This window comes from Prunus persica, chromosome G1, assembly GCF_000346465.2.
Source record: "Prunus persica cultivar Lovell chromosome G1, Prunus_persica_NCBIv2, whole genome shotgun sequence".
NCBI classification, from domain to species: Eukaryota; Viridiplantae; Streptophyta; class Magnoliopsida; order Rosales; family Rosaceae; genus Prunus; species Prunus persica.
Genome location: NC_034009.1, coordinates 37,079,257 through 37,097,949, shown reverse-complemented (window position 1 = coordinate 37,097,949; position 18,693 = coordinate 37,079,257). Strand labels below are relative to the sequence as shown.

Here is an 18,693-nt window from a genome sequence, read left to right as displayed (position 1 = left end):
TCATATAAGAAGAAAGAAAATTCAGAGAAAGAAAACATACCAAGAGCAATGTCGTGCTGATAACGTGTTATAAAACTAGAGGGAGAAAATGTAGAGAGAAGTGATATGCTAAAGATAAAGCTTCACCATGTTTATTCCTTCATTAATCTTTGGTAGAACCACCTATTTATAGGCTTACAAGATAGGAGATTGAATACCATCATTTACAATATACCTATAGGTTACAAGTACTAATTACAAATACTTAGTGTATCGGTTACATAAAATCCAACGGTGGAATATTAAGAGGTATGGTGGTCATCCACCAACTCATGCATTTACAACAAAGAACACTAACAAACAAATCGAATTGATATATATTCGATCACTTACATATATTTATATTTATTTTAATTTATCGATTTATAATAACATAGACTTAATATTCAATTTGGCATCATAGGCGCGCGGTGCCAACTGTGATATGTCTGTCAGTTAATTAAGTTCCTCGCTGTTTCGTCTACCCAAAACTTTTCTCCCACGCACCCACCAAACACAAGCACAAACATTTACCCACTAATTAAAAATTAAAATCAGCACTTTTGTCTTCCTCTCCATTGCAGAAAGGTATAATATTACTCCAAGTCCCCCCCTTAACTCAAACCCCCCGTTCGTAAATCCTAATCATACCCTAACCCCCCCCACACCATCTACCCTCTCCTTTTTAGAGCACCCCCCTCCATTACAGCACTGCAATTGAAGACGACGACCCAAACAAACCCCACACAATGCACGCCAAGACCGACTCGGAGGTCACGAGCCTCGCGGCGTCGTCTCCCACCAGATCTCCCCGCCGCCCAGTCTACTACGTCCAGAGCCCCTCACGTGACTCGCACGACGGCGAGAAGACCACGACGTCGTTTCAGTCCACCCCCGTGCTCAGCCCCGTCGGCTCCCCGCCCCACTCTCACTCCTCCGTCGGCCGCCACTCCCGCGAGTCCTCCTCCACCCGGTTCTCCGGGTCTCTGAAACCCGGATCCAGAAAGATCAACCCCAACGACGGGTCGCGCCACCACCGGAAGGGTCAGAAGCCGTGGAAGGAGCAGGCTGTGATCGAAGAGGAAGGCCTTCTGGAAGGCGAAGAGGGGTCCAAGGGCTTTCCTCGCCGCTGTTATTTTCCCGCTTTCGTCCTCGGCTTCTTCCTGCTATTCTCTATGTTCTCTCTGATTCTCTGGGGTGCCAGTAAGCCCATGAAACCCAAGATCACCATGAAGGTTGGTTCGATTATCTCGTCCTGAAGCTTCATTTTGATAATTGACTTTCTGGGTCGTTACTAATTCGCGTTAATTTTGTTTAATTGCAGAGTGTTACGTTCGAACAGTTCAAGATTCAAGCTGGCTCGGATGCTACTGGCGTGGCCACTGATATGATCTCAGTCAATTCGACAGTGAAGTTCACATTTCGCAACACTGGCACATTCTTCGGGATGCACGTCTCGCCAAAACCCCTAGATCTATCCTACTCCCAAATCACCATAGCCTCTGGAACTGTAAGTCCATCGACTCTCAGTCGCCATCGCTAAAAGCAAAAACGTTTTGAACTTTCATCAATTGCATTGTTAATCTCAATTGGGTTCTGCAGATTAAGAAGTTTTATCAGTCGAGAAAAAGCCAGAGATCGATCTCTGTGTCAGTGATCGGCAATAAAATTCCGCTTTATGGCAGTGGCGCGAGCATGAGCACCTCAACAGGGACGACGGCGCTGCCAGTGCCTCTCCAATTGAACTTCGTGATTCGATCTCGAGCCTACGTCTTGGGCAAGCTGGTGAAGCCAAAATTCAACAGGCGAATTCAGTGTTCTGTAACTTTCGATCCCAAAAAGCTCAACGTTCCAATCTCGCTCAAGAATTGCACCACTAGTTGATTGACAGAAAAGGAGGAGGCGCACATAAATTATAATTTTTTATTCTTTCTTTGTTTCTTTTCGTTGAAGACTGAAGAGAACAAGTGGTGGCCAACTCAGCGGGCAAGTTCCAGAGTTGTACGGGCATACCGGGCAGAGAGCTTTTTTTTTTTTTTTTGGGACGAGCAGAGAGTGAGAAAACGCGGTTTTGGACCTGTTGGGCTGCCCGAGTGCCCGGAGAGTGTTGATTACAGGTTGTATTTTACGATATTGGGTAGTCATATTACCTTCTCCCTTGTTTATTTATCTTTCTTTTCTTTTTCTTTTTCTTTTTTTTTTGTAAAAGTAAGAAATTATTTATTTATTCTCAATAATGCAAATCTCATTCAAAAGTTTCAAAAGCATCTCCACCCTTTGGTGAATGATGGTATGGCGAATTTTGGCACCGAAAACTGGCCAGCATTTTCTATCCACTGAATACTGATGCTGATCTACCCCATTTATTACTAAATTTATTTATCAAATCATGTGTTTGACAAATTAAGTCAAAAACGGGATTAAAATCCATGATGAAACTAGTCATTGCAATAGACATTGTCCATTCTCATTCCCAAGAGAAACTTTTGACACTGTTTGACACAAGCGACATTGAGGGAAGGGAATTCGAATACATAACCTTAAGTGAATGAATAACTATTCTTAATTACTTGAGCTACAAGTCCGTGTCACTGAATCAAATTTCATTACAAAAATGATGATAATTTATAGAATAGAACTAAGTTTTAACCTTTTGTGCGTGCAAAACATGGACCGGGCTAGAAAACGATTATCAGGCCCATGAATGAGTCGCCGATATTGGACCGCCTGCCCGGTACAGAGGTCCAACGAATGTAGGAGTCAACTACCGCGAAGGGTCCTTCCCCTTGCTGGTAAAATGTGCTAAATTTACGAAGTTGCCCACGAATTGCAAATTGATGATAAATAATAAAAATATTAATGAGGACAAGCGATAAAATTAAAGATGGAATCTTCCCACGGCCAGCTCGCCAGTTGTGCATATGACACAAGTAAGTAACCCCCCCTCCCCTTCTCTCTCTCTCTCTCTCCTCTCTTTCTCTCTCTGCCTCAGGAGGATCAATTTAATTCTGAAATTTGTGTGTGTCTCAGACTCTCTCAGCTTCATGAGTTATGGCTCTTCCTCAACACCACTTTCAACAGCACTACCCACCCCAACAACAACAATCTTCTAAGTCTTTCAGGTAATTTTCTTCTTCTTCTTCAAGTTCCTCTAATAATAATTTTTCCATTTCTTTTTTTTTAAGCTTCTTTTTTTTTCTTCACATTTTTGTTGTAGAAATTTGTACACAATCGACGGTCATATGACGCCGGCGATGGCCTATTACGACCCCAGCACTTTACAAGATCACTCGCAGCATCCCCCTTATGTTCCACCCTGTAATTTCTCTTTCCTCCTCTTTTCTTTTTCTTATTTTTTTATTTTTTTATGCTCCGTTTGGCTGCCGAGAATTTGTGACAAACTATAGCTCAGAAATTGAAAATTCGTTGAAAAAGTGATCTTCTTGCTGCGAATTTGAGCTAAATTTATCATCTTTTAGGAACTAAACTGCAGAAAGCGCGAGACTTTAATTAATTAAGGCTTTATTTTTCTTATCTTTCCCTAATTGTCTTAGCAACGGCCTTATATCTTTTCTTTAACCTTCAGCTTGTGCAACATTACCTAAATTTAGCGGTATTTTTTCAGTTCATGTAGTGGGGTTTGCACCCGGTCCAGTCGCTGCAACAGACGGCAGTGATAATGGAGCTGATTTGCAATGGCAATATGGCTTCGAATCCAAAAGGAAAAAACTCAAGGAACAGGATTTCTTGGAGAACAACTCACAGATATCGTCTGTTGAGTTACTGCAACCGAGATCAGTCTCCACGGGCTTGGGCTTGTCCCTTGACAATACTAGAATGGCTTCTACCGGGGACTCGGCATTGCTGTCACTCATCGGGGATGACGTGGATCATGAGCTACAACGACAGGATGCTGAGATTGATAGGTTCCTCAAGGATCAGGTCTGGTTTCTTTTGCAAAGACCTTATCTTGTTGCTTTGTTGAATATATTGTAGGAACTGATTTACAAGGTTGCAAAAGGATTTACTATTTAGTGTTTATAAGAGCATGGTTTACTTAATCTGCTCATAACTGGTCTCCCAGTTTCATATATGTTTATAGTGGGATTGTGTCATTGTTTTGCTGATCATGTCATGTGTGTTGGGTTTATGTGTTGGTTTGAACATCTAAAGTTTTGATCGCAGTTTCATGGATTTCGTTTCGAATGATTTCATTCTATAAAAGCATGGTTTGATTTTCAATTAATGATATGTATGGTGTGATACCTGGTTAAGTTTAGTCTAAATCCTATTGGCTAAGTAATATTTCAACAGTGTTCAAAACCCAAAGTGTATACGTGTAACATAATAATCTAACCTATTGCAGTTATGGAATGTCTTTTTACATTTAAGGTCATTATGATTAGAGTATGTGTCATGTAATTTAATTCAAGATGCTACTCAAAAGATTATCCAACTTATCAAATACATTTGACGGTTGAACATCACGGATAATGTTTGTGTCCATTTGGAGTATGATGTTCGTCCAATTATGATTCGATATATATAACCAAAAGATCTGCCATGTGTTACTAAATTTATGGCAGATCTTTTAATAATAAATATCTTTGCCCAACCGTAGTTTGACAATTTGATTCTTCCTTTGCACTGATGTAGATACAATCCAACTATGAACTGTATCGAATAAATTGGAATCATTAATTTAACAATGGGAGGCTGAATTAATTAAACTGAGCTAGATTTTGCTAAAACCTGATATTTGTCTAATATTGCAAGTATTCCATTTTGATGGAGGATCCTTGTGGTTAATGCCTATTTATACTGGCGAGTCCTTCAAAGATGATTTGTTGCTAATGGTGCTTATGGACGTAGAAGATGTGATGGTGTGAAGGAAAGTTTAGTTCTGTATGTTCATGGTTAAGTCCTCTTTTGCTTGTTAGATTCCTTGTGGGGGGTTTTGTCTGTCTCACTTCGATGCCATCTTTTAGGAAGGTTCTGGAACTACGTTATGCTCTATTTATGTTGCTTGTGTGGGAGATACTCCCAGAGAGTTTGGATGTATGTTTCTTTTTTACTTCTCGACGCTTGAGGGTTGACAGCTGTTGTTTTGGCAAGAAATAAGTTATCGAAATGGATAAAGAAGTAGTTTTCTTATTCTAGTAAATCTTGCAACTTCTTTTGTCCTTAAGGAATCTCTCTCGGATTTCTGTGTTGGCCCTTCCACTTTTGGCTTGCTGTGGTCACCATTGCTTTCTGGTGGTTGCTTTTCATGTGCATGTGTTTACTTACTAGCAACGACTACATTTTTATAATTCTTCTAAACTAAATTTAAATATCTTTTTTCCTATTTATAGGGTGACCGATTGCGGCAAAATATCCTGGAGAAGGTCCAAGCTACCCAACTTCAGACCCTCTCGGTTGTAGAAGAAAAAGTCCTTCAGAAGCTGCGAGAGAAAGAAGCAGAAGTGGAGAGCATTAACAAGAAGAATATGGAGCTTGAAGAACGAATGGAACAGTTGACTGTTGAAGCAGGTGCTTGGCAACAGCTAGCCAGGCGCAACGAAAACATGATATCATCTCTAAGGTTCAGTCTTCAGCATGTATATGCTCAAAGTAGAGATAGTAAAGAAGGATGTGGTGACAGTGAGGTAGATGATACAGCTTCTTGCTGCAATGGCCGTACCCTCAATTTTGATATGTTTTGCAAGGAGAACAATGACGTGAAAGAGATGATGAGTTGCAAGGCCTGCAGAGTCAATGAAGTGTGCATGCTTCTATTACCTTGTAAGCATCTTTGCCTATGTAAAGATTGTGAAAGTAAGCTTAGCCTTTGTCCTCTGTGTCAGTCCTCTAAGTTTATCGGCATGGAGGTATATTTGTAATGCGTTACGCGTCAAAGCTCTTATTTTCATGTCGAAGTCATATGTCTTAAGTCATATGCATTGTTGTTGTCATCTGATGATTGCTCGCTTGAGCACAAGACTGCCATTATTTGGCCATCCAAAAATAGGGCTTAAGAGCAAAGAGCAGCATTGGCATTAGCCGTTTTGTGAATAGTAGCATGATTCTAAATATTCTTATACTCTTCTATATGTTTGTTTCTATATGAATTCTGAAATACTTTGTTTCGTCTTACCGAACAAACATCAATCAATTGAACCTTCCTTTTGAACCTCCCAAAAGGAAGGGCTCCTTTGAACCTAAATCTTAGATATTCTGCAGCTGCTGATGTTTAAAGCATACTAGTTTCTTCATAATGTAAATTGGAGACATGCCATTTCTATATATGATTTTATTTGTGTCTGAGATTGTTACGTAATTGAATGTGTGACATGCTCGTCTTCTTTGGTGCAATAACTTGTATGGGGTGTCAAATTTAGGAACTCGAAAAGTAGGAGAGTGGTTAGCCAACTGTGAAGTGAACCATTCATGATTCATGAACCATGAGCAGGATTGTATTACGTGGCTGCATTTGATTAGTCAATTATTGCTTGTGATACAATATGACTTGAGAGTTGAGATTATGTTGCCTTCTTGAACAAGGTATTAGCTAGGTTTGCTGAACAATACCGTATGTAACGTGCAAGGCTCTAACACCTCTGTTGTATACTCCACCTGCTAAACTCTTTATGGGTGAGAACTGAAAAAATGTTGTATGAACTGGTTTGACACGGTGACCCGTTACCCGGCCCGACATGGCGACCCGTTAATAGCTAGAAGAGAGCATGTTCATGGGCCTAATAAAGCAACTGAACTGGCCTGCAATGGGACATGATAAAGTCCGGCCCATTTTCTTGTTAATTTGTTTTCTTTCCAGCCCTCCAACCAGGGCCAAGAAACCTTGTAGGTGGATTTCTATGATACGCAACGCAACCCACAAGGAGATTAAGAAAAGTAGCTGAGCCAAGCCAGTTAGCCTAAGAAAAGTAGCCCAATATGATCTAATAATTTACCTTTAAATTTAATGGTAATAATAAAAGTATGAAATGAATACAATTTTCTGCCCAAATATTATAATATGGTATGAATCTTGGGAGGAAGGTAATAGTTTTGGGTTGGTGTTAGAGAAAAGTGAAGGGAGGGAAATTGAAGTTGCTTTTGGTGGAGGGAGGGAGAAGATTGATCAACTTTTTTCTAATCATGCCTTAGAAAGTGATGACAAAGAGGAAAGTGAATATGCTTCCCCCATGATTGTAAAACTATTATCTCTCTCTCTCTCTCTACCAAATTGCAACTAGCAACTCCATTATTATTGCTATTATTATTTCTATTATCATTATTATTTCCACCTCCACTTCCACCACCGCAAACCCCAGCCGAACTAAGTCCTGTCATACTCAAGCTCATGCACCTTTTTTTTTTGCCTTTTTTTTTTCTCTCCCTAATTAACTACATCAACATGACCTCTCTCTCTCTCTCTCTCTCTCTCTCTCTCTCTCTCTCTCTCTCTCTTCTTAATTTCCTAAAAGTCCGTGAATGAATGAATGAATTAGACTAGATGGGTTTATTACATATGAATTAATTTCCATATTTATTTATTGAATTGAAGAAGAGGATCAAGATTGAAACTTTACCTGATCAGTGCAATCATTCCAACCCCTCCTCCTCCTTATTCCCTATAAAGCTGTGGATTTTATTTTGGTTCACTTTCTTTTATTTCTTGTTTCTATTGTGGGGACTTTGCCCAGCCTTTTCGTGGCTTCATTCCACTTTGTATCTCTTTGCCTTCTTTTCACCAGACGTTCGTATGTTAGTGAAAGTATATTTGGGGCTCCAGCTTTATATTCTCTCACAGTCAAAAGTTATTCCATCGATCCCATTTCATTCTAAAGTGAATCCATGAGCTTTTCTGATCGCCATATCTTCAATACATAATATCCTTCTATTTCTTTTCTTTTTTGCCATTGTATTTGGGTGTCTGAGATTTTATCAATTTGGAATTTTTAATTTCTTTTCAGCAAAGAATTCAAACAAGGTAATAATTATGAAGAAAGTAGTAGGTTTAACAATTGGGTTTCATTATTAGATAATTGTGGTCCGTCTAAATCAACTGTTATCTAGATACGATACACCCAATGCCAATGAGACAGATAATTGCACTAGGGAAAAAGAGGTTCGCATATCATATCTCCATGGATGGTTTTAGGATTCGTGCGTAAGAAACACTTCTTCTTCTTCTTCTTCTTCTCCTCCTCCAAATTCTTGAATGCAATATAATTTCAAATAATATATGAGTGCATGCATGGCCCCCGCCAAGACCCCCCCAAAAAAAAAGAAAAAAAGGAAAGAAAAGTTGTTCAATATTTTTTCAGAAAAAGAAAGAAGAAAAAAAAGACAACGTCCAATTCGATCAGTCATCCAAATAGAACACTTTACAGTTCAAAGTTCCACAAGCATTAGGAGATTGTCTCATATATTTGTACGTATCCCATGGTGTTTGGAGGGACGTGAGACAATTTCACCCTTCTCTGCAAATAAAAGCCAAATTTGAGTGTGTCACATGGACATAGGTTGTTCCAATGTTGGTTTCAACTTTTGGCAAACAGTAGCTTATAATATATATGTTGGTGGTCCTAGAAATAGAAGAAACCCACCTTAACTTCACGTCCCTGTCCATAAGCTCTTCAGATCCTACTTAGAACCTCTAGTGCTCCTCAACATTAATTTATCTTCTTCAATTGATGCGTGTGACTTGCATGGTGAATCAATCAATATAACCACATTTTGTGCATGCCTTGCCTTATCTTCCTTTTTTCTTTTTCGAATTACAAAGTACTATATGTTAGCAGAACATCTTGAACGATATCAGGAGGATCTCCATACCGCGAAGAAAGTTGTAATATAACGACAAAGAAAACTGAGCTAATCTTTCCAATTTTATGTTACAAATGAGGGTGACCATTGGACATAATATGACAATAAGTTAGGTGTAACATATATATTATGTCACGATATAATATGATTTGTGTATCAGATCGTTTAGAAACTTTATGTCCGATGACATGATTGAGCAGCCAAAAAAGGGTTTCCTTAGTGGATAATTAGTTGGCAATAATATTTGTATGATTATGGAAATATATATGTACTAATTAATAGAAATTAAAAGAAAATTGTATGAAACAAAATTAGCACATGCAAATGCCATGCAATGATCAATTTGTGATGGCTTCATAATAATCAATCGATGAATGAGGAATCCATAAGATCGATTACGATATAGATATGGATATGGATATAGTGAATATAAATAATTAAATTTCACCAGATTTCGATGATGAGAAGGGGGTGGGGGGAGGGGCTTACCATTTTTATATGATGCATTATTGGCTGGCATCAGAAGCAGAAAAAATGCCACTTTAAGCACTTTGCTTTGTGTAAGTAAATGGACGTGAGACTCTGAGAGAGAGAGAGAGAGAGAGAGAGAGAGAGGTGGGTCTTGTTCTTGTATATGCATGAAATGATGGTGAGGATGATGGAGGACCCCACATGAGCTTAATTCATCATCTCATGGGAATCCCTTGGATTGAGGAAGTATATATATATTTAAGCAAGGGGAATTAATTCGTAATTTGCAGCAGCAGCAGCCTTGAGAGCCCTGCGGGGCCCAAAATTTTCAAAGACCTTTTCTTTATGAAGGAACGTTCATGAGCCACCACAGTATAAAAAGAAGAGAAGAGAAGAAGAAAAAGGAATGTGATGTGCATGTGATCCAACAGCCTTTATGTTCCCCTCTACTTGTAATTCTTTCTTTCTTTCTTTCTTTTCTATTCTATTCTAACTTGCAAATCACACAAAAAAACCAACCATTCTAACATTCCCTTTTCTTCTGTGCATATTATGATGTGGTATATGTCTTTCTTTTTTGACATTCGGTGACTCATACTTTTTTGGCTAATCATGTTTAGGTCATACATAGATTAGATTGTACTAAAAACTTATTTAATTGGGGTCCCATCTTTATAAGACATGCGAGGTCGGCCATGGTTGATAATATGGCACCGATTCAAAAGTATGTTATTAGTGGAATCTTAGGCTCCAAATATCATATCATGCATGTAGAAACATCACCACCATCATCAATGTTTATATTGTCTTTAACTTGCTAAGCAAGACCAAATGCTGCTTATTACGCCAGTTGATTAAGTCAGTGAGTTCGTCACTTTACACCCAAGTTCGAATCTTCATGTCCATAGAAGTTAGATATGTTTAGACTATGGTTTGTATAAAATATAAAATAAAAAGAACACCTTGATGTGCAAGAGTTTGTAGTATATATATATATATGTTTAGAATATACTATCAAATACTCTTATTTATGTATGACTATTTGAATAAAGTCCCTCTCACACGTTTATAGAAGGATCTCTTTTTAACGTAGAAGATGAATGAATGTCTTTAACAAAGAAAGAAAGAAATAAATAAAAGAGGGGAAAGGAAAAAAGAGATAAGAAAAAAAGGAAAGGAAAGGGAGAAAGATAGTGGATGAAAGACAACTCTTGTTCTTCTCTCCTTTTAATGTAATTCTAAAGTGAGTTAAAATTAACTTTTTTATTCGTTGAAAAAGAAAATGGAGGCCATGCAAGTCTATATATATTTTTTAAACCTTTGGGTAGAGAAGCTGCTTTTTAACGTCTTTTTTCAAGAATTGAACCTTTTGCATGGAAACTAAATCTAAATTATTGCTCTAAACTATTCTTTTAACCTTTCATCTGTCTATGTGTACATATATATAGACATACACACATATAGAACTAGTACTTCTTCTTCAATTATTTCATTTGGGTCCAATAGATATGACTTTCTCATGCACAAAGATTGGGGACATATATCAAAACCTAATTTTTATTAAGGTAATTTGAAATCGTTTAGTGCGAAGTTCTAAGCGATTAATTTTAGGGACATGACCAAATCAAACCGAATTCATTTGACGATGAAATTCCTTTACACAAAGTCAGTACCACCTAAAGTGACAACAAGCTTTAGGGAAACTATATAAAGAGGATAAGGGCGATTGATTGCTGCTTTACCACTAGGATTATTTATCCTTAATTAATGTAAATCGAGACATTTTACGGAAAAAAAGTTTGGCTCTTTAAAATTGAAAAGGAGTTCCTCCTTAAAGCAAATGGAGTTCTAACACTTGTCAAATTTCACATCCCTCAGTCTCAGCGGTAAATTATTTCATTAATATATTCATGGACTATAATAACTATACACAAATAAGACATGCCTCATTTTTCTGCATGCATTTATGGAAGAAGGTTGCACCGTGTGACTGAAGAGAAGGATGTGATCTACAAGTAGAAGAAGCCCAGAATTAAGGACAGAAACGTCAATTGAACCAAAAAAAGAAAAGAAAAAAACATATAATTAACATTAGGGCATGCTAGAACCAAAGACAAACGGGTATCTTGTCTGATCTTTAATGATCTCAGAAAAATGGCATGCCCATTTCCTCGTGGTATCTAAATCCCCTCGTGACCTTTGATTTTGTTTCTGTCTAGCCCCCCCAGCACCTGCAGATTCGAACCCTAGAGCACTTTCACTTTGACCCCAATTCAAATCCATGCCATACAATACAAACCATATTATATATATATATATATATATATATAATTAGGTTAATTGAGGTAGAGGAGGAGGGAAGGGGTCACAAAGAAAGACAAAAGAGAGTGCGAGATTGAGAAGAGACAGAAGAAAGAACCTTGTAGGCTTGTCGTCGTATAGAAAAGAATACAGATTTTGATTCTTTTTCTTTGAGTTTTTCAGTTTAGAAAGAAGGAGAAAGGGTTTTCTAAGAAGAATATAATAGTTGAAAGTATATGGGTAGGGAACCCATGAGTATCGATCAGTCACTTAGGCATTTTAAATATGGTGGGTTTTTATCCGTATTCGCTCTGTGTTTTAAGTTGTCTCGCCTTGGAATTCTCGTATTTGGATAAAAATATCATAATTAGACTCTCATTAATAAAATAAAAAAATCTGTGTGTTTTTTAAACCCACTAATTAATTTATATAGTTTCTTCTTTTGTTTGGTATCGGCGGTGGTCATGTGAGAGGAGGTGGGGTTTGGTTTCACTTTCACAGCGTTTTAGAAATTAGAATAGAATCTTCTTGCTCTTCAGCACATAGCTATCTAGAGAGAGAGATTGGGGGGTATGAGTTGTAGTTTAGGAGAGGATGGTGGTGGGTGTGATTTTGGTAGTGATGGTGGTGGTGGGCTCGGTATAAGGATTCATGTCCAGAATTGCTGACAACTTGTGAAAGAAATCAGCCTTTGTTTTTCTAGATTTCCATACTCTCTGTGGACCCATCCCCTCTCAATCCTCTCAACTTATCTCATATATGTCTTATATTGTTCAAACAAAGGGTAAAATTGCTTCATAATTCATTTTACCTCACCTTGCTACCACGCTTGATTAATTACTCAATCAACAAACAATCCATACGCTTCATCATGGTCGCATAATTACGTTTGTTAATGGATTAGGCCGATTCTCCATGCATGCATGCCCATGATTTCTTGCACATTGAGGTATGAGTAATTTGTAAAGGCTTATAGTTCGAGTAGTTAAGAGCAATTATTCATTCACACGACATCATGTGTTCGAATCGATTGTATTTTTTTTTTTTAAAAAAAAAGGGTTGGAGATTAATCAAATGTGTACGTTGGGATTGATGGGTCGGTTGGTGGGAGCTAAACTAGAGCCTAGAGATGGGTAATGTGTACACACATGCGGTAAATTCCCAAAAATGTGCATGTAACATGAACAAGAGGGAAAAGGGTGGTGGTAATAATTATATGTTATGCAAAGGAAAAAAACAAAACAAGAATCACGAGAGCGGTTACACCTACAGAAGCAGAAGCCCTTCAAAATAAAAAGGACTAGCTAGCTGCTTCTGTCTCTCCATGTCAGCCGCTGAAACGGTGCAGAGATCTCTGCTGCCTGCACAGAAGAGTGCAGGGTTTAAGATGTATGTGTGGGCCGAGCTGGGAGAGAGAAGAGAAGGGCAGGCCAAGAACGTAGTAGAAGATGTGTGTTCTTCTTCTCATGCTAGGGAGAAAAAACCATTAAAATTTTCCCATTTTTATTGAATATCGGGACTTGAAGCCGGACACTGCTTCTTCATGCTATTTTCTATATATATATATATATATATATATATAAATTAATTTCCCCTCTTTTTTTTGTTTAATTATATAAACTTCTGCAGTGTGCCAGTGTCACATGCAAATATTAATTTCTATACCTACATATTCGTTAGGGATATTTTCCTTCTCTATCCAGTCTATTTGCCTTTTTGATACTTGATATTTTGTTAATAAAACTGAATTTTTTTTTTTTTTTTTTCATAGGTACTTGCCCATTCTAGCGCAAAATAGAGATTACCACAAAACTGAAAACAAATATAAGGAGTTTTTAGTTAAAGTGGTTAAGAGTATTTATCCATGCACTTCAAGTTTTAGGTTTGATTTCCCCATATTTCAATATTGCTTGTATTAAAAAGAAAATTAAAAAAAGGGAGGTTATCGGAAGGTAATGCTTTCACATAGAAATATATGTATTTCTCCATTTTCTTCAGGCATAGCAAATGTATTTTAGGCTATAAAAAAAATCTTGAAAGTAAAAAGTAAAAAAAAAAAAAAGGATTAATGATATGGTGATGAATATAAATTTGCACCGATTTCAAATGAGGGGAGCGCCGAGAAAACTGTAAAAAGTGAGAAATTATAGGGGGGTGGGGAAGTGAAGTTGGGACAGTTTGATGAGTTTAACTTTGTTTTTCCAATAATGAGAATGATAGACCATAATGAAAATAATCAGTTGAGTATCTTTGTGAAATAATTAGCCATCATTTTCCTATTGTTTTCACTTTGCACCCTGGAACATCTGATTGTGTCCCTACTCCCTCCCTCCCTACCCCTCTACTTCCTTGCAGTCAGGCTTTCACTTATCACAAAATAAATCCCTTACCTTTTTTTTTTTTTTCCTGCTAGTGCCCACTTCATTATTACATTGAATTTCATGCAATCTAGCTAGCTTCTTCAAAATTCCCACATTAAATTGTCACACTTCAAAAATTCAAAAAATAAAACATGGGTTTAGAATCTAGATCACATCAATTTATAAGCTGTTTTGTTTTTCTTTTAATTTTGAAAATGAAAAGTGAATCACTTTGGTTGTGTGGCAGAGGTCATTATTATTTGATTCTCAATGGGATGGAAATTAAACATATGTCTTGCCTTGCCTCCTCCATCTTACTCCTTTTCACAGAGTCTGTGCTCTGAGAGAGAGAGAGAGAGAGAGAGAGAGAGAGAGTAGTGTGTGTAAAAAGAAAGAATATTTCTTGGGGCATTACAAAAGAGATAGAGGGAGGAAAAGCTGTAAATATTCATTTTAATTTTCTTTTCAGTTGTTGATTCATGGAAACTTTTAGGGTCAATAATTCAATGGATCACCTGGACACGTCAGCAGAGAAGCCGAGCCGAGAGCGAGCAAGAGCCAAACTACGAAAGCAGCTGGCTGGCATAGGGAGGGAGAGAGAAAGAGGTAGAAGAATTGTAAGCTAGTGAGTAAAGGTTGTAGTGGCCAGATAGAACATGTCTAGGTCTCTTTAGCCCTGATGGTATATTGTAGTTTGGAATATTATGGGCAGCAAAAATAAAAAAGATAAAAAAAAGAAGCAGAAGAAGAAGAAGAAGAAGAGAGAAAGGTAGAGAGAGAGAGAGAGAGAGAGAGAGAGAGAGAGAGGCAAGCAAAATAGAAGAAGAAGAAGGAGAAGAAAATGTCGTCATGAAGAAGAAAGAAACAGGCTTTAAATCCCATCACGTAGTTCGATGTATCCTTTACCTTATATCTTCCAGCTCTCTAGAGAGAGAGAGAGAGAGAAGGAGAGAGATACAAGTAAGTAAGTAAGTAATAGTAGAAGTAGAAAATGATGGGGGATTAGAAATTGGAGACTGTGTGTTTGGTTTGGTGCCTCAGACTTATTAAACAACAAAAGCTAACTTACAAATCGAAAAGAGGACACTCGTTTGACGTGAACCCCAACCCAAACCTTTCCTTTCTTCTTCCTATCTTTTTTTTTTTCTTTTTCTTTCTTTTAACATTGCTCTCAACCCAACCCAACTAATAATATAATGTTTCCTTTGACCAACATACCCTTCTAGGCTTCTCCTCCAAGATTCTCTTCAAATAACCATGCATTTTTTTCTTCAAATAAATAAAATATTCCATGAGGACCAACATATATATATATATATATATATTCCATGATACATAATATTCCCAGTTTCTTTTAGGGCATACTTTTGGGTTACATTAAAAACATCACTTGTCGAAATATATGATTAGACATGATCTGTACATTTACATGCAAAGCTATGCTATTTGTCAAGGGCTGGGTTGCATTAAATGAGATGGTACAAAACCACTAACATCAAAGCACAAGCTCAGAAGCAGAAGCTCAGTAGCAGAAGCTGCACAACTGTATATACCACAGGAGGCTCTAAACAGGTCCAGGCCTAGCAAAAGGAAAAGGAATTATAGACATGTATAGCTTGTAAGTTGTAAGTAACCAACCAGACCGAGTTTTTTACTGTCTCTATTCAGTACAAAAATCAATAAATTAAAGGAAAAAAAAAAGAGGAAGGTGGAGGGAGGGGGCACCATGGTCATTTCAGGACACACAATGAGACGGGAGGGTACACAGACCCTGCACCATCCTCCTCCTGTGCGTGATTTTTAAGTGGGTGTGCGCGGGATCGATTGTCAGTACAAAAGACAGCATGTATGTGAGAGAGAGAGAGAGAGAGAGAGAGAGAGAGAAAGAAAGAAAGAGGTCACGGGTTTGTCTTGAAAGGCCCTTATTTCACAGTCCTAGACAGACAGACACATATTCTCTCTCACTACATAACCGAGGAGGGAAACAAAATTTTAATATTATCATATATCATATCATATCCCCATTTTATTTCATTAAAAAAACAAAAACAAAAACAGAAACAAAAACAAAAAAGCAAATAAACACAACACACTACTAGCTACTACTAGTACACCACAAACCACCCCTTTTTCTCCAACATTTTTATCCCCCAACTTTCTCACACAAACATTCATTCATTCTCTCTCTCTCTCTCTCTCACTCTCTTTCTCTCACAAGAAGCTCCATTTCTTCTTCTGAGCTCAGATCTCTTTCTCTTGTCAAATCAATGGCTCTGATGATGGACAATTGTGAGGGCATATTGCTCTCCCTCGACTCGCACAAGTCGGTGCCGGCTCCCTTCCTGACCAAAACGTACCAGCTCGTGGATGATCCGGCCACCGACCACATCGTCTCGTGGGGCGAAGACGACGCCACCTTCGTCGTTTGGCGCCCTCCCGAGTTCGCCCGCGACCTCCTCCCCAACTACTTCAAGCACAACAACTTCTCCAGCTTCGTCCGCCAGCTCAACACCTACGTACGTGATAACATACATAAAATTCATCACACAAATTTTTTTGGTTTTGTTCGTGTGTTTTATTTGATTTTCACTGACGGCGTCGTTTTGTTGTTGTTGGGGTTTCTAGGGTTTTAGGAAGATTGTACCGGACAGATGGGAGTTTGCCAATGAGTTCTTCAAGAAAGGAGAGAAGCATTTGCTCTGTGAGATCCATAGAAGAAAGACAGCTCAGCCTCATCAGGTGGGTTTCAGCCACCACCACCACCACCACCACAACTCGCATTCGCCACTCGGCATCAACGGCCACCATCATCCGAGCTTCTTCCCCTTCCCTAGTCGTGGCAGCATCTCCCCCTCCGACTCGGACGAGCCGCCCAACTGGTGTGACTCGGACTCACCACCTCTCCCATCACCAACCGGAGGTATTAACAATCACAACAACAACAATAATAATTTTATGAGTATTAATAATGCGTCGGTGACGGGCTTGGCGGAGGACAATGAGAGGCTGCGGCGGAGCAACTCCATGCTGATGTCAGAGCTAGCCCACATGAGAAAACTCTACAACGACATCATCTACTTTGTTCAGAATCATGTCAAGCCTGTGGCTCCAAGCAATTCCTACCCTTCTTCTTTGCTTCTCTGTAACCCTCCTCCGAATTCCATGGCTCCTGCTGCTACTGCTACTAAGCCTAGTAATAATTTCAACCAGCTTCTTGGGTACTATCCAGCTCCTGCTACAAATGCTAAGCAAACCCCTCACATGTCTACGACGACCCACCATCATGTTATGAACTCTTCCAGCCCGAGCAACACCACGTCCAAGAGCAGCTCAGTGACGATTCTGGAAGACCAGCAACAACCCAGTAGCAATGGGTGCAAAAATACCAAGCTGTTTGGGGTGCCGCTGCTTCACTCGAAGAAGCGGTTGCACCCGGAGGAGTATGGCTCGAACCATGGGACCAGCATGATGGAGGCCAGCAAGGCTCGTCTGATTTTGGAAAAAGATGACTTAGGTCTCCATCTCATGCCTCCCTCCGCATGTTAGCTGAGCTACTTATTATTAGTTTGCTTTCCTCCTCACTCATCAAATCCCACATTCAAAACTTTGAAAGGTTATATCTTTTTGATATTTTACATTTTTTTTTCCTTCTTCTAGTTTTTCTTGGTTGATTGTATTTTGGGTCTGATGAGATGGAGTCAGATGATCGATATTGTTGATGATCAAAAGTATTATGTGTGTGCGTGCGGTGGGGTGTTTGTGATCGACGGCTACTACTACTCTGATCTGTATATATAACTTTAGTGAAGATGTTAAATTTGAAGTTGAAGTTCAAAATGGCCATGTTTTTGTTTTAGCTGATCTATTGATATTCAGTGGTGCAATTTATTACTGATCTCGATTACCGCATCTCTTTTTTCTCCTTCCTTTCTTCTTCTTCTTCTCTGCAGTTTCTGAGCTTTATCCCAGAATGTTTCAGTTACATTAATGCCTCAGACTCAGAGAGAGAGAGAGAGAGAGAGAGAGAGAGAGAGAGAGAGAGGGTATTGATAGCTTCTTGCCATTGAAGGAAAGGCTGAGGATATACAGTCTGGTTCATTGACAATTTCCTCTAGGGCTTTCTCTGATTAGCCCATCCATTAATGGGTCATACGTACAACTGTGAGTCTGTGACCCTCAAAATACTTGGCTTTAAAAAAAGAAGAAAAAAAAAAGAGGAAAATGAAGGGTAAGTAAATAATGGTTAAAAATGAAAAAGCAGTTGACAGACACAGCATGACAATTCGTTGTTCAAAATCAAACTATGATCAGTGTAATAATTATTATTATTATCTCTCATCAGTCCTCACTTGCACTCTATAATTGTGAAAGAAGAAAGTATACTATGATTTACTGAAAAGAAAGCCATCATGTCGTTGGATCAAGGTTATAATCTCTATTTCTCGTTTCCATGAAACTGTCAGTGCTCACGCAGGAAAAAACAAATACATACAAACATACAAATACAGACGTGTTGTTGTAGTAACAAAGAAAATGAAAACAAACAACCAAAAAAAAAAAGGTGGGGTTTTCGATGAAAGCGAAATGTTAGAGAAACTGACTGAAAATGTGGGTTTGAAATGTTTCTATCAATGCTTCTATGCTCCTTCTTCTTCTTCTTCTTCTTCTTCTTCTTTGGACCAGAAACCTTTGCCTTTTCCCACTTTAAGTATCTCTCTCATCAACGTCT

General features: G+C 38.5%; 3 protein-coding genes across 4 annotated transcripts; all 3 read left to right on the top strand.

The window, feature by feature from the left end:
- LOC18788995 lies at positions 258 to 2,282 on the top strand. Its single transcript, XM_007222885.2, has 3 exons — positions 258 to 1,253; positions 1,343 to 1,528; positions 1,621 to 2,282. The coding sequence occupies exons 1-3, from the start codon at positions 768 to 770 to the stop codon at positions 1,900 to 1,902; spliced, it is 954 nt and encodes a 317-aa protein (XP_007222947.1). The 5' UTR covers positions 258 to 767; the 3' UTR covers positions 1,903 to 2,282.
- LOC18792835 (probable BOI-related E3 ubiquitin-protein ligase 2) lies at positions 2,853 to 6,146 on the top strand. Of its 2 annotated transcripts, XM_007222442.2 has the most exons (5): positions 2,853 to 2,948; positions 3,049 to 3,140; positions 3,236 to 3,336; positions 3,644 to 3,960; positions 5,373 to 6,074. In XM_007222442.2, exons 2-5 carry the CDS (start codon positions 3,070 to 3,072, stop codon positions 5,898 to 5,900), a joined length of 1,017 nt encoding a protein of 338 aa, XP_007222504.1. In that variant the 5' UTR covers positions 2,853 to 2,948; positions 3,049 to 3,069; the 3' UTR covers positions 5,901 to 6,074. The 2 variants fall into 2 exon arrangements, with proteins under 2 accessions (XP_007222504.1, XP_020410887.1); XM_020555298.1 differs by having other exon boundaries at positions 2,927 to 3,140; positions 5,373 to 6,146.
- Positions 15,595 to 17,852, top strand: LOC18788483 (heat stress transcription factor B-4). Its single transcript, XM_007226426.2, has 2 exons — positions 15,595 to 16,480; positions 16,590 to 17,852. Exons 1-2 carry the CDS (start codon positions 16,232 to 16,234, stop codon positions 17,508 to 17,510), a joined length of 1,170 nt encoding a protein of 389 aa, XP_007226488.1. The 5' UTR covers positions 15,595 to 16,231; the 3' UTR covers positions 17,511 to 17,852.

Bases quoted from the DNA above. Each gene is read 5' to 3' on its own strand.
- LOC18788995 (XM_007222885.2), top strand. From the start codon at position 768: ATGCACGCCAAGACCGACTCGGAGGTCACGAGCCTCGCGGCGTCGTCT. The intron at 1,254-1,342 runs GTTGGTTCGATT...GTTTAATTGCAG, and splicing joins AACCCAAGATCACCATGAAG to AGTGTTACGTTCGAACAGTT. The intron at 1,529-1,620 runs GTAAGTCCATCG...TGGGTTCTGCAG, and splicing joins TCACCATAGCCTCTGGAACT to ATTAAGAAGTTTTATCAGTC.
- LOC18792835 (XM_020555298.1), top strand. From the start codon at position 3,070: ATGGCTCTTCCTCAACACCACTTTCAACAGCACTACCCACCCCAACAA. The intron at 3,141-3,235 runs GTAATTTTCTTC...TTTTTGTTGTAG, and splicing joins CAATCTTCTAAGTCTTTCAG to AAATTTGTACACAATCGACG. The intron at 3,961-5,372 runs GTCTGGTTTCTT...TCCTATTTATAG, and splicing joins ATAGGTTCCTCAAGGATCAG to GGTGACCGATTGCGGCAAAA.
- LOC18788483 (XM_007226426.2), top strand. From the start codon at position 16,232: ATGGCTCTGATGATGGACAATTGTGAGGGCATATTGCTCTCCCTCGAC. The intron at 16,481-16,589 runs GTACGTGATAAC...TGGGGTTTCTAG, and splicing joins TCCGCCAGCTCAACACCTAC to GGTTTTAGGAAGATTGTACC.